At 69.5% G+C, this 13,746-nt stretch overlaps 1 protein-coding gene across 2 annotated transcripts; it reads left to right on the forward strand.

The window, feature by feature from the left end:
- Positions 1–3,924: 3,924 nt before the first annotated feature.
- Tpm4 (tropomyosin 4) lies at positions 3,925–13,447 on the forward strand. Of its 2 annotated transcripts, XM_042671273.1 has the most exons (9): positions 3,925–4,038; positions 4,844–4,969; positions 8,420–8,553; positions 9,472–9,589; positions 9,798–9,868; positions 10,172–10,247; positions 10,784–10,846; positions 10,927–10,996; positions 13,333–13,447. In XM_042671273.1, exons 1-9 carry the CDS (start codon positions 3,925–3,927, stop codon positions 13,413–13,415), a joined length of 855 nt encoding a protein of 284 aa, XP_042527207.1. In that variant the 3' UTR covers positions 13,416–13,447. The 2 variants fall into 2 exon arrangements, with proteins under 2 accessions (XP_042527207.1, XP_042527208.1); XM_042671274.1 differs by lacking the exons at positions 3,925–4,038; positions 4,844–4,969 and adding an exon at positions 5,904–6,069.
- Positions 13,448–13,746: the final 299 nt, after the last annotated feature.

Below are 13,746 nucleotides of genomic sequence, written 5' to 3' on the forward strand. Positions count from 1 at the left end.
GATACCCCAGCTCACACACACAGCTGAGCTGGCAAGCAGCTGTTTAATATCAGACCAGGGAGCCTCAAGAGAGTCTGGACACACCTGGCCTCAGAGCCCACCCCCAGCTGCCGTGACAGACACTCTGTGCGTGTGTGTGTGCCTGTGTGCACATGTGTGTGTGTGCATGTGTGCACGTGTGTGCATGTGTGTGTGTGCTGGCCCTGGAATTTGAATTCAGGACCAGAGCCCTGCCCTTGAGCTTCCTGTTCCCCTCACACTGGTGCTCTACCACCTGAACCACAGCTCTATGCCTGGCTTTTTGGTGGCTCACTGGAGCTAAGCGTCTCATGGATGTTTCTGCCCAGGCTGGCTTCCAACCTCGATCCTCACATCTCAGCCTCCTGAGTGGCTGGGATGACAGGCGGGAGCCACCAGCGGGGCTTAGACTTGGGCTTTTTGAGCCGGCCTCCTCCTCCTGCTCACCGTGGGTGTTTTGCGGCCCGGGTGCTGCGGGGGCAGCGTGGCGGGGGCTCAGGTGGCGGGGGGGGGGGGGGGGGGGGGAACTCCCACAAGTTCCGGCTGGAGCAGCTGGGCTGGCGGAGGCGGCCCTGCTGGCCACCAGGGCCAGGCGCGGGTGCTGTCCACCCGGGGGTGCTGATCCTGGGCTGCCGGGCCAGGCTGGACAAGCGCTCTTCCTCCTCTGCAGCCTCACGCCACCCTCCACCCGCTGCCTGCAGCCCGAGGACAGAGGCGTGCCCGGCCAGGGATCCAGGGCGTGATGGCCGGTGCGCAGAAGGGTGGCTGTTCCAGGCCGGCCAGGCACGGCTCCGGATTCCAGCAGGGGGGGGAGGGGAGGGGGGAGTGCTGTCACCCAGCTGAGCCTAAAACCAGGCAGATCGCAGTCCAGGCCAAGGCCCGGACAGAAGCGAAGCAAGACCTCACTACCCAATGGCTGAGATCCCAGGATCTCGGTTCAAAGCCAGCCTGGGCAGGAAAGGCTGTGAGATTCTCATCTCCAATAAACCATCAGAAAACTAGAAGTGGCGCTGTGGCTCAAGTGGTAGAGCGCTCGCCTGGAGCTGAAGAGCTGAGGGACAGCGCCCAGGCCCAGAGTTCAAGACCCAGGACCAACAGAAGACGAAAAAGGAGGAGGGGGGAGGGGGAGGAGGGGGGGAGGAGGAGGGAAGGCCCGCTGCTGGCTGAAGCAGCTGGAACGGGGAGGGGGAGGCCCAGGCCCAGGCCCTGGTTCTGCACCCCAAGTCTCCCTCACACAGGCCATCTCCTGCCCCCTCTGGTGGCTGCACTTGCCACGCTGGCCTGCAGGTGGCGCCCGGGCCCCGCACACCAGGGCACTGGGGGGGGGGGGGCCTGTTGATTCACATTTCTGTTCAGGTGGTCCTGGGGCTTGAACTCGCGGCCTGGGCGCTGTCCCTGAGCTGGTGCGATCCGGGCTGGTGCTCTACCACTTGAGCCACACAGCCTCACTGTCCGTCCGGCTTCCTGGTGGTTCCCTGGGGATCAGTCCCACAGCCGTTCCTGGCCTCCAGCCTCCTTCCTCAGACGGCAGCTTCCTGGGTAGCCGGCGAGACAGGCGGTTGTATCCAAATACTGCAGAGTCGAGGGCTGGTGGAGGGCGGGATCTGCTTTGCTTTTGTCAGGACTTCTCGTATCTTCTGGGAGGAGATGATCGTGTAGGGGCCGTGTGCGAAAGATGGGGGGGAGGGGGCAGGCAGGGAGCACTGGGCGTGCAAAGGCCCTGGGCCAGTTCCGCGTGTGCGCACGTGTGCGTGTGTGTGCGCACGTGTGTGTGTGTGCGTGTGTGTGCTCTTGTAAGTCTTTGGGTCTTGAATATCTGGAATCCCTTCCCAGTAGCACACACAGCGTGTGTTTCCAAAGAACTTACCTGTCAAGTGTAAAGAGTCCGTCCAGGCCCAGGGCCGCCAAACCAGTTGGGTGACAATGGGGGGGAGGGAGCGGGCAGCCCCGGGTGGACATTTGGGTGCGGCTGGGCACAGGCTCTGCCCAGGGTTTGAAGGAGGAGGCCGGCGGCTCACGCCTGTAATCCCAGCTACTGGGGACGATTAGGGTTGGAAGCCAGTCTTGGGCAGGAAGGTCCTGGAGAGTCTCATCCCCAAGAGCCAGCACGAAGCTGGGAGTGGAACCCTGGCCCAAGGGGTCGAGCGCCAGCCTTGAGTGACAAAGCTCAGGGCCGGCGCCCAGGCCCCAGTTCAGGCCCCGGGCCGGAGGCAGCAGCAAGCTGGACTGGACCCGGACTCTAGCCTAGCAGACCCGGCGCGGGAATGCCGGAGGACCGGAAACTCGGGCTCAGGGACAAAGCCTGCGTTAGTGGGGAGCCGGGGTCCACGTGGGCCTCTGCGTGCGTGCGTGCGTGCGTGCGTGCGCGCGCCCTGTCCCGCAGAGTTCCTGCTGTGGGATCAAGCCCTGGCTCTGCGTGTGCCGGGCAGGGCCTCTGCCGCCCTAGCCGAGCTCGCTTGCTTCCTTCCGTCCGTCTGTCGGTCCTTCCCTTTGCCCAGGCTAGCTCTGGCGCGGCTGGGATCACAGGCGCGCCCCACCGTGCCCGGCAGACATTCCCGCCCGCCCCTCCCCCTGCCGGAGCCGTCCTCCTCCCGCCCCACCCGCAGGAAGGAGCTCTGACTCAGGGCTGCCGCCGCCCGCCCTGCTGGGGACAGGCTCCCGGCCCCTGGCATGGCTGAGCGAGCCCCGACACGGGCCGGGGTTCAAATCCAAGCTCTGCCGGAGCACTCGGCTGTGCCTTCCCGTGCCTCAGTTTCTCCTCCTGCAAAAAGATGGGAAGAGCAGCAGCCCCTGTCTGGGGAGGAATCTAAGTGCGGCGCGGCACAGGGGGCAGCGCTCCGCCGTCCCGGCTCCGTCCACGGCTGTCACCCCCTCGGGCACGGCAGTTCCAGAGTCCCGCGACTCACAGGGACCCGGGTTCAAATCCTGCCTCGCCACAGGCTGGCTCTGCGGCCTTCCGACAACAGCTGTGCCACGCCCACCCGCCGCCAGCCACGCCCACCCGCCGCCAGCCACGCCCACTCCGGATATTTGCATGCGCTCCATCTTTGCCCCTGATTCGTCCATACAGAAGTGCTGTCCAATCAGCATCCTCCGGCGACAGCCCTCGACCAATCGGAAAGCGCGTGCTCTCTGCTGCCGCCGACAGGTCGGCGGCGGGACTGCACCCAGGTGACCCTCTCCCTCGGGGTCTCGCCGGCTCTGGCCTCTTGGGGTCACCGGCCCCCCTCGGGTGTGCTTCCGGGGGAGCCGGGCCGGCGCCCCGCCTCTGCTCCCGGCTCACCCCTCCTCGCCCGCTTGTCCTCCACAGCCGTGTTGGTTAACGGCGGGCCAGGCCCGGGGCTCGAACTCGGGGCCTGGGCGCCGCCCCCTGGCCTTCCAGTCGCCCTGACTCGGCTGCTTCGGGGCTCAGTGTCCTCCGCGGTCCAGGGGGGGCCGAGCCCCCGCCGGGGAGAGCAGGAGGCTTCCTACCTTCTGAGCTCTCGCAGAGATCTGCGGGCGGCCTCGAACCCAGGGCCCGTGGGGGGAGATGGGAGGGGAAGGGGCCGCCTGCGGTGGGCTTTGAAGGATGCATAGGAGTCGTATAGGCGGAGAAACGTAGAAGGTGGGGCGGAGTACAGGGAAACTGAGGCCAGCCTGCCCCCCCACGCCCCGGCCCGGGCCCTGCCTGGTCCCCGAGACCGCGCGTGCGCACCGCAGGTTAAACCTGGACACGGCTTGGCCTGGTGATGTTCTTCTTCCTTCTGGAAACGCCTAGGCCCAAATAAGGCTGCGGCTGCGGCTGCGGGGCGCGGGCCCGGGCTCGCCGGCGGCCGGGGGGGGGCGGGCGCGGCCTATAAAGGCCCGCGCGGCCCGCGCCCCGCGCTCGCCGCCAGCCGGGCCTCCCGCGCCCGCGCCCGCGCCCCCATGGAGGCCATCAAGAAGAAGATGCAGATGCTGAAGCTGGAGCGGGAGGGCGCCCTGGAGCGCGCGGAGCGGGCCGAGGCCGACAGCCAGGCGGCGGAGGCCCGGCGCCGGCAGGTGAGGCCGCGCCGCGCTGTGCCGCGCTCCGCCGCGCCGCGCCGTCTCTGTGCCCGGCGCGGGCCGCGGGCCTGCACCCCGGGGGCGGCGGGGACCAGGCGCCACGCCGGGGCCCCCGGACACCACGGCCCCGACCCCGCTCAGAGACGGCTGCGAGCCAGTGGCGGCCTCGCGCTCCCACCGCGGTGTGAGTGACCGCCCTCCCCGGCGGCCGCGGGGCTGGTGGAGGCCGCCACGCCGGCTCCGGCGGGACCCCGGGCCGGGTGCCAGGCCGTGCCAGGCCCCGTCGGCAAACGCCCTGGACAGCCGGGGAGGCCGGGGGGGGAGGCCGGGGAGGGGAGGCCGGGGGGGAGGCCGGGGAGGGGAGGCCGGGGGGGGGAGGCCGGGGGGGGGAGGCCGGGGAGGGGAGGCCGGGGGGGGAGGCCGGGGGGGGGAGGCCGAGGGGGGAGACCCGGGGGACTGAAGGGGGAAGGCCGGGGGTGGGGAGGCTGGGGGGGAGGCCGAGGGGTCCAAATGGGGAGGCCGAGGGGGGGCTGAGGGGGAGGCCGGGGGGAGAGGCTGGGGGGGAGGCCGGGCGGGCCGAGGCCGGTCAGCTTATCGGACAGGACTCCGCCCCACCTGTGTGCCGCTCCCTCGCGGAGACTCAGTTTACCCAGTCCTGGGCCTGAGGTCAGGGCGCAGCCCGCGTCCCCCGGGGTGCGGCCCAGGCCCCACGACCACCCCAGCGAGGAACGCAGGCGGGACGGGGGCGCGGGACCCGGGCAGTGCGGCTGCCCAGGGCGCCCCCTGACCCCGCTGACCCCAGGCGGAGGAGGAGCTGGCGCAGCTCCGGAGGAGGCTGCAGGGGACGGAGGACGAGCTGGACCTGCGCTCGGAGGAGCTGAAGGAGGCGCAGGAGAGGCGGGAGCTGGCGGAGAGGAGCGCGGCCGACGTGAGTGCGGGCCGAGGAGGCCGAGGTGGAGGCCGGGGCGGAGGTGGACGCGACCAGGCCCGGGCGGAGGCGGATGGAAGGTGGAGGCCGAGCCAGGGTCGAGGGAGAGGCCGGGTGGGCCGGGGCCGGGCGGTGACCTCAGCGGGGCGGGGTCTGGGCCGGGGGCGGGGCCAGGCCCGCGATGGGGGAGAACGGGGCGGGGCCAGGCCCGCGATGGGGAGGACGGGGCGGGGCCAGGCCCGCGATGGGGGAGAACGGGGCGGGGCCAGGCCCGCGATGGGGGGGGACGGGGCGGGGCCAGGCCCGCGATGGGGAGGACGGGGCGGGGCCAGGCCCGCGATGGGGGAGAACGGGGCGGGGCCAGGCCCGCGATGGGGGGGGACGGGGCGGGGCCAGGCCCGCGATGGGGAGGACGGGGCGGGGCCAGGCCCGCGATGGGGGGAACGGGGCGGGGCCAGGCCCGCGATGGGGGGGGAACGGGGCGGGGTCTGGGCCGGGGGCGGGGCCAGGCCCGCGATGGGGAGAACGGGGCGGGGCCAGGCCCGCGATGGGGGGAACGGGGCGGGGCCAGGCCCGCGATGGGGGAGACGGGGCGGGGCCAGGCCCGCGATGGGGGGGAACGGGGCGGGGTCTGGGCCGGGGGCGGGGCCAGGCCCGCGATGGGGGGGACGGGGCGGGGCCCGGCCCGCGATGGGGGGGAACGGGGCGGGGTCTGGGCCGGGGGCGGGGCCAGGTCCGCGATGGGGGAGGACGGGGCGGGCCAAATCGGGAGTGGGCGGGGCCTTCTAGGGGGGCGGGATGGCCAGGCGGTGACCTCAGCGGGGCGGGGCCAGGCCGGGCGCGGGCCGGCGCCAAGTGGAGACCTCCGGGGGCCGGGGTGCGGGGCGGGGCCAGGCCGGGGCGCGGGGCGGGGCGGGCGCGGGGCCCAGCGGGCCCGGGCGCGGCCGCGCAGTCGTCCCCGCCGCGCCATGGCCGCGCTCAGCTCGCTGGACACCGTGAAGCGCAAGATCCAGGCGCTGCAGCAGACGGCGGACGGCGCAGAGGAGCGCGCGCAGGGCCTGCAGCGCGAGCTGGACGCGGAGCGCGAGCGCCGCGAGAAAGTGAGCCGTGCGGGCGTGGGCCCCGACCCGGACCCCACCCCGGCCACGGCCCCCACCCCGACCCCGGCCCCCATCCCGGATCCCCGGGTCCCACCCCGGCCCCCATCCCGGATCCCCGGCCCCCACCCCGGCCCCCATCCCGGATCCCCGGCCTCGACCCCGGCCCCCATCCCGGATCCCCGGCCCCTACCCCGGCCCCCATCCCGGATCCCCGATCCCGGCCCCCATCCCGACTCCCATCCTGGATCCCCGATCCCGGCCCCCACCCCGGCCCCGGACCCCATCTCGGATCCCCGGACCCCATCCCGGATCCCTGATCCCAGCCCCCACCCCGACCCCGGACCCCATCCCGGATCCCCGGCCCGACCTTTATCCCGGCCCCTATCCCGGCTCCTGACTCCGGCCCTCCGGCCCCGGACTCCATCCCGGCCTCAGATCCTCTTCTCTGGACCCAGATCCCTTCAGATCCCCAACCCCGGCGCCCTAGAGGCCCTGGATTCCCGGTTCCGGTCCTCCGACCCCGGGACCCGCGTCGTCTCCGCTTCCCGCGCTCCGCCCGCCGCCGCCGCCTTTGTGCCGCCCGGGGAGGGGGCGCGGGGCCCGAGGGGGGGCGCGGGGCCCGGGGGGGGGCGCGGGAACCGGGGGGGACGCGGGGCCCGGGCTCCGTTGTCCGCGGGGACCCCGGCACCGGCCCCACTTTCTCGCGGTTCCCGGACTCGGGGCGCGCAGCGGGGCCCCTCCCGCCCTGGGGGGCCCGGGACCCCGGATTCTCTCCTCTCCGGGGGGACCGGAGACGCCCGCGGGAGCTCGGGGTTCGCCCCGCGCCCCGGCGGCCGCACAGCTGGTTCCGTTTAGATTGAGGGGCGCCGGCCCCCCACCTTCCGGCGCCGGCCTTTCCCTTATAAGGGAAAGCCTTTGTGGCCCTGATTGCGGAAGGGGCGGGAGGGGACCCCGGCCCGCGCCCCGCCCGCCTCCTCCCCGCGCGCCCCGCCTGCCACGTCGCGCCGGCCCGGGTCTTCCCGGAGTTTGTTCCCGACCGAGGCCGGGACGCGGGGCGGAGCCGCCGGGCCCGGCGCCGGGGCGCGGTGAGTGCGCATCCGCCCGCGCGCGCGCGCGCGCGCGCCTCGCCGAGAGCGCCAGCCCCGGCCGGCCCGGCTCCGAACCGCCGTCCTCCGATCTCGGCCTCGCCCGACAGGCCGAGCCACCGGCCCGGGCTTTTCTGGTCATTTCTCGAAACTTCCCTGGCCGCCCGCAGCTCCTTTTTCCCGTGGGGCCTGGAGTGCGGTGCCGGGCCTGCGGGCGCCCAGCCCTGGGTGGGTGGGGGAGTCGGGCCCTGCGCCCCGGCGCCCGCCCGGCCTGGGCGCCCCGGGCCCCGCCGGTGTCCGCCCCGCGAGCCGCAGCTCCACCCCACGTCTTGGAAGCCCGCGGGAGATGTCAGCGGCTTCCCTGCCCGGCTGGCTTCGAACCGCGATCCTCGGATCTCGGCCTCTTGTGAAGCTGGAATGAGGGCCGGGAGCCACGGGCGCCTCGGGTTCGGTGCTCCGAGCGCCCTGCGGCCCAGCCGGCTCTGACCGGGGCCCAGCTCCGGCCTCCCCGGCCTCCCGGGCCCGGCCTCCCCGTTCTCCCCCGGCCCTGGTATGTGGCCAAGCCGGTCCGGGCAGGACGGGGCTGGAGAATTCCAGATTCCACCGGGCAGCCATGTTCCTTCTCGTTTTGTTGGGGGGCAGGGGGCTGGGAGGAAGCAGAGCTCAGTACTGGGACTTGAACTCAGGACCCTGTGCTCGCTGCTTTGGCTTTTCGGTGGCTCGCCGGAGCCGAGAGTCTCAGGGACTTTCCTGCCCCAGCCGGCTTCGCACCGGGATCCTCACTTCCCAGCCTCCCCGGGCAGCCGGGGTGCCCGGCGAGAGCCACACTGCCTGTCCTGCTTTGTGCCAGCTCTGACCCTGCTGTTGGGGGCCTGCGCGTTCCGGGGACCGCGCCGTGCCTCAGTGGCGTGCCATGCGCGCGTCTCAGGCTCTGCTTTCTCTGGTTCGGTTGATTTTGGAGCCAGGACCTCCCCCCCCCCCAGCAGCTGGTCCCCAGCTCGGCTCCTTCTGCCTCCACTTCTCCAGTGCTGGGGTTCAGCCTGCCCTTCGCTGGTCACGTTGTTTTCCGTGGCTCCCCGCACGCCAGGCCCGGAGTGCTGGAATGTTCCTTGGTGTTGATGATGAAGCAGTCCAGCTCACAGGCCAGCATGGCAGCGCTGGGGCGCAGGGGAGAGCGACATTGAGACTGGGGGGGGCTGAGATCCCCGGGCGCCGGGGCCTGTCCTCACGCGCCCGTCCGTCCGTCTGTCCGTCCGTCCCCGCAGGCAGAGGGCGATGTGGCGGCGCTGAACCGGCGCGTGCAGCTGGTGGAGGAGGAGCTGGACCGCGCGCAGGAGCGGCTGGCCTCGGCCCTGCAGAAGCTGGAGGAGGCCGAGAAGGCAGCCGACGAGAGCGAGAGGTGAGCGGCGGGCGGGGAGGGCCGCACCGGGCGCCCTGCGGGCAGGGCGCTTCCTGGGAGGTGAGGAGAGCGGGAGCAGCCGCCGCGCGGGGAGGGTCTGCTGGCCCGGGGCCTGAGCTCGGCTCTTCAGCTCGAGCCACTTTCTGTTTTCTGGCGGTGCCTTTTCTGGAGATCAGTCTGGGCTCTCAGCTTCCTGAGCCGCGCGCCCGGCTTGGTTTGTGCTTGCGGGGCGGCCTGGGGCGTCTCCGTCCCCTCCCCGCCGGCTCCGGGCCCGTCCCTCCCCCTCCCTCCTTTCCTCTTGGTGGCTTCTCCTCTCCACCTGGGCCGCGCGGCGTCCGTGTCCGTGGGCACACCGCGGCCCCGTGGGCCGGCGCTGGCCCCCGGCCCTGCTGGTCACGGGCCGCACGCTGAGGGCGGGTTGCGGGGCGCACAGGCGCCGCGTCTGTGTGGCTGTCAATGGGCCCCTTGTCCCGGGCCGGGGCGGTGTCGCCGGGGCCCAGCCGCACGGGCACCGAGGGCGGGGAGGGGAGGCGCCGCGGGTGCAGGGCCGAGGCCCTGGGCCCCTCCCACACAGCACAGCCAGACAGACGGCCCTCAGCGGCTGCGGGGCAGGATGCCAGTGAGGGAGACCCCATCTCCAAGCGGGCCGGGCGCGGCACGCACGGGCATCATCCCCCAGGGCCGCAGAGCGGCATCCTGGGCTCTTGTCGTCCTTGGCCTGGAGATCAGGGTCTCGGGACGATCCTGCCGGGCAGATCCGAGGAGCTGGGAGGACGCGCGGCCACCGCGCCCGGCCCTGCGCCTGCGCGGACGCCACCCAGCCCGGGCCCGCCCCTCACCGGCGGGGTCAGGGGGTCAGGGCGCCCAGGCTGGGGTCGCCCCCCCCGCGGGCACTGAGGGCACCGCCCGGCCTTGCAGAGGCATGAAGGTCATCGAGAACCGCGCCATGAAGGACGAGGAGAAGATGGAGATCCAGGAGATGCAGCTGAAGGAGGCCAAGCACATCGCCGAGGAGGCCGACCGCAAGTACGAGGAGGTGAGCGCGCGGGCCCGGCGGGCGGGCGGCCCCGGCCTCCGGCCTCGCTCGGGAGCGGCTGGGACGCACGAGCGCGCCCCCGGGGGTCCCGGCGCTTTGGTGAACGCCGGGACTCGCGCTGCCCCCACGTTTCCTGCGTCCCTTGGGGACCCGGGGGGGGGGGCAGGCGGCGTGGCAGGGCGCGCGTCACAGGCCCTGCGTCCCGCAGGTGGCGCGCAAGCTGGTCATCCTGGAGGGCGAGCTGGAGCGAGCGGAGGAGCGCGCAGAGGTGTCGGAGCTGTGAGTGGCGCTGGGGGGGACGGGGTGCGCCCGACCCCAGCCCGGCGCTGAACCTCCATCCCCAGATCTCAGCCTCCCGAGGGCGGGGTGACGGCGCGGCACCAGCGCCCGGCCCGGCCCGGCCCTGTTTTGACACCCTGAGTGGCATCCCAGGAGTTGAGCGACCCCAGGAGGCATCCTCAGCCCGGGGGGGGGTCCCCCAGCGCTGTGCGCCGTGATGGGGGCTGACCTCTGCCCCTCAGGCCCCCTCTCCCCCCGTACCCGGCGGCCTTAGTGAGGCGCTCCCCCCTCTCCTGTGCGCAGGAAGTGCGGGGACCTGGAGGAGGAGCTCAAGAACGTCACAAACAACCTCAAGTCCCTGGAGGCCGCGTCCGAGAAGGTGGGTGCTGCACCCCGCTCCCCAAACGGGCCCCTGGGGCGGGGTGTGGGAAAAGGGGCACGCTCATGCGCCCGCTGCCGCCGCCTCCTGCCTGTGGCGGAGCCACCCTGGAGCCCCTGCACCCTCAGCCTGGGGGGGGGCGCACCCACCAGCTCGGTGCTGGGGTGGGGGGCCCTGGCTGACTCCTCACCCAGGCTCACTGACCTCCACCTCGGGAGTAGCTGGGATTACGGGCAGGAGTCTCGGCACCCTCTCTCTTTTTTTTTTGGGGGGGTTGGTCATGGGGCTTGAACTCTGGGCCTGGGCGCTGTCCCTCAGCTCTTCAGCTCCAGGCGAGCGCTCTACCACTTGAGCCACAGCGCCACTTTCAGTCTTCTAGTGGTTTATTGGAGATCAGAGTCTCAGGGACTTTCCTGCCCGGGCTGGCTTTGAACCGCGATCCTCAGACCTCAGCCTCCTGAGTAGCTGGGATGACAGGCGGAAGCCACCGGCGCCCGGCTTCTCTTCTGATTTTTAAGTGTTTGTTTCTCTCTCAGTATTCTGAAAAGGAAGATAAATACGAGGAAGAAATCAAACTCCTGTCTGACAAACTGAAGGAGGTGAGCGCCCCCTTGCCCCCCCCACAGCCCCCCCACGGGCACCCGGCCCGGGGCGGGGCACTGACTCTGCTCCCCTGCAGGCTGAGACCCGGGCAGAGTTTGCAGAACGAACAGTGGCCAAACTGGAGAAGACCATTGACGACCTGGAAGGTGAGTGCGTCTGGGGGGGTTAGGGGGGGCAGGGGGGGGGCTGTCGAGGTCTCGGCCGCGTCTGCTGTCTTGGTTTGGTGTCTGTGCTGGTCCCAGGGCTTGAACGGAGCACCTGGGCGCTGGCCCTGAGCTTTTTCAAAGTTCAGGCTGGTGCTCAACCTCTTGAGCCACAGCTCCACCTCCAGCCTTTGGCTGATGCGTTTGAGATGAGTCTCCCAGACGTGGCTGCCTGGGCTGGTTTTGAACCACCATCCTCAGATCTCAGCCTCCGGAGTCTCGAGAGCCGCCAGCGCCCCGCTTCCCTGGCTTGGGGTCTCCAGTGGGCCAGCCAGTTCTCAAATTCTGCCCCTGGGCCTCTGGGTGCAGTGGAAAATTCCAGCAGCTTTGGTGGAGGCAAGGTTTCCTTATAAGGACATCTACACTGTGGCCTTTGACCTGGTCTGTGGCCTTTGACCTGGTGACATCATTGGGCATGACTGTGACTGTGGGCCACGCCGTGACCCTCGCCCTGCCTCTGTCACTTCTGCCTTTTCTCTTTCCCTCACACACGTGGGCCGCCCGCCCTGACACCCTCTGTGCTGTTCCCGTCCCCCCCCCCCCCAGCCCGGCTCTATGACATCAGTGAGGAGCCGGACCACATAGTCAGTGACATGACCTCTGTAGAGAGGCCTTGGCATCCACGCCAGCCCGAGCCTCATGCTCTCCGCAGGCTGCCAGAGCTCCAGCCCTCGCATCCCAGTTCACACTCAAGCCCTCTGATAACTGCATTCCTCTCCTCCCTTTCCCACTGCTCTCTTCCCTCCTTGCTGCCTTTGGAGTCATAGGTGGGGGCCTCCCCCGCTGGGGAGTTGGGGCTACAGGACATACAAGCCAGCCTTGGTCTCAGAGGCTGGAATGGGCGTCCAAATAGCAGCAAGTGTGGTCTCCTCAGGCCTCCTGTTCTTTCTTGTCTGTTTCTCGCAGGGCTGGGGTCAGGACCCCTGTCCTCGCTGCGCACAGCCCAACCCCGATCCCGGTCACCCATCCCACTCTTACAACACAGCTAAGAAGACGGGGGACTGGGCCGGGTGCACACGCCTGGCACCCCGGCAGGACAGCTGCACTCAGCCGTGACCAAGGCCCTGTCCTTTGATGTTGTCAGTCGTGGGGCCTGAACTCTGGGCCTGGGCGCTGTCCCACAGCTCTTCAGCTCAAGGCGAGCGCTCTACCACTTGAGCCACAGCGCCACTTCCGGTTTTCTGGTGGTTCATTGGAGATAAAGAGTCTCACAGGCTTTCCTGCCAGGGCTGGATTTGAACCGCGATCCTCAGATCTCAGCCTCCTGCATCACTGGATGACAGGCAGGAGCTACTGAGCTCAGTCAAATTTCCTGGCTTTGTGCAATGAAGAGGTGCACAGATCTAGGAGACGCAGCCACCGGGCCTCATTTTGTGTATTTGCTCCACCTTGCTGCCCTGGCTTCAATTTCAGTTCTGTTTGAATCCGTTGCCATGGATACACAGGCAGCTAACAGAACCAGGCTGGGCCAGTGGGTGTGGAGGGGAAATGCATCTCCACGACAACTAAACACTGCTTGCACTCGGCCGGCGCTGCCCCCAGCTCTGTCTCTCAAGGCTGCCGCTCTAGCCCTTGAGCTCCAGCGCCACTCCCAGCTGTTGGGTGGCAACTAGAGATGAGAGTCTCACAGACTTTCCCGAGCTGGCTTTGAACCGCCACCCTCAGATCTCAGCCTCCTGAGTGAAGCCAGGATTCCAGGCGTGCACTGTCTCTGGGCCTAGAAATCTTCATTATGACTCACTCCATAGCTTCTACTGTCCATCCTGTCCCCCGTCCGTGTCCCCTGACGCCCCCCGCCCCTTGTTACACACAGATCAGCCAGGAATGTGATGCCACTCATGTCTGCGTTGCACGCAGGGCTGGGGGGGCAGTGGATTCAGTTTGCATTTCAGACAGGCAAAGAATCTTCATGTGGCAACATATTCACCATAGTTTGTGGCCCAGGCGCCAGTGGCTCATCACGCCTGTCATCCCAGCTACTCAGGAGACTGAGATCCGAGGGTCGCGGTTCAAAGCCAGCCTGGGCAGGAAAGTCCATGAGTCTCTTATCTCCAATGAACCACCGGAAAATGAAGTGGAGCTGTGGCTCAAGTGCCACCAGCCTTGAAGGAAAAAGCTTAGGGACAGCACCCAGGTCCTGAGTTCAAGTCCCAGGACTGACACACACACACAGAGAAAAGCACTTTGACTTTTAGTCTGGATGTTGGAGGTTCCGTCGACATTGTTTTAAGGATGTCCATGCTCATTCATTCGTTCCTCTCTCTTCCCCCCTCCCCCAGAGAAACTAGCCCAGGCCAAAGAAGAGAACGTGGGTTTGCACCAAACACTGGACCAGACGCTGAATGAACTCAACTGTATTTAAGGAATCCTGGAGTCCTCCCGGCTTGGCTCAGCTCGAGACTGGCGAGCGGATGCTGAGTTCACGACGGCGTATTTTGTATCAGACAAGCTTTGCGCACCGCAGGTTCAGCGCCCCCCTCGCTTCCCAGCGCACCGCTTTTTTCTAGCTCTTTTATACGCGCTACCTTTCTTCCTTAGGCAGGGTTGATTATTCTCTTCAGGCTGGATCGGGAAGTGGTGGAATATTACTCGCAGCCAGGACCGTGCTAGACCCTTCCTCGCCGCTGGCGGTGTGAACTCGCACCTGAGCGTGGCAAGTCCTCGGCCCCGGAGGGGAGCGGCCTTCCCGGGGT

The sequence above is a fragment of the Dipodomys spectabilis genome, unplaced genomic scaffold (genome assembly GCF_019054845.1).
Source record: "Dipodomys spectabilis isolate Male_0828 unplaced genomic scaffold, ASM1905484v1 ptg000609l, whole genome shotgun sequence".
Taxonomy (NCBI): Eukaryota; Metazoa; Chordata; class Mammalia; order Rodentia; family Heteromyidae; genus Dipodomys; species Dipodomys spectabilis.

Coding starts and splice junctions, on each gene's coding strand:
- Tpm4 (XM_042671273.1), top strand. CDS start 3,925: ATGGAGGCCATCAAGAAGAAGATGCAGATGCTGAAGCTGGAGCGGGAG. Junction 4,039..4,843: donor CGGAGGCCCGGCGCCGGCAG/GTGAGGCCGCGC, acceptor CGCTGACCCCAG/GCGGAGGAGGAGCTGGCGCA. Junction 8,554..9,471: donor GCAGCCGACGAGAGCGAGAG/GTGAGCGGCGGG, acceptor CCGGCCTTGCAG/AGGCATGAAGGTCATCGAGA.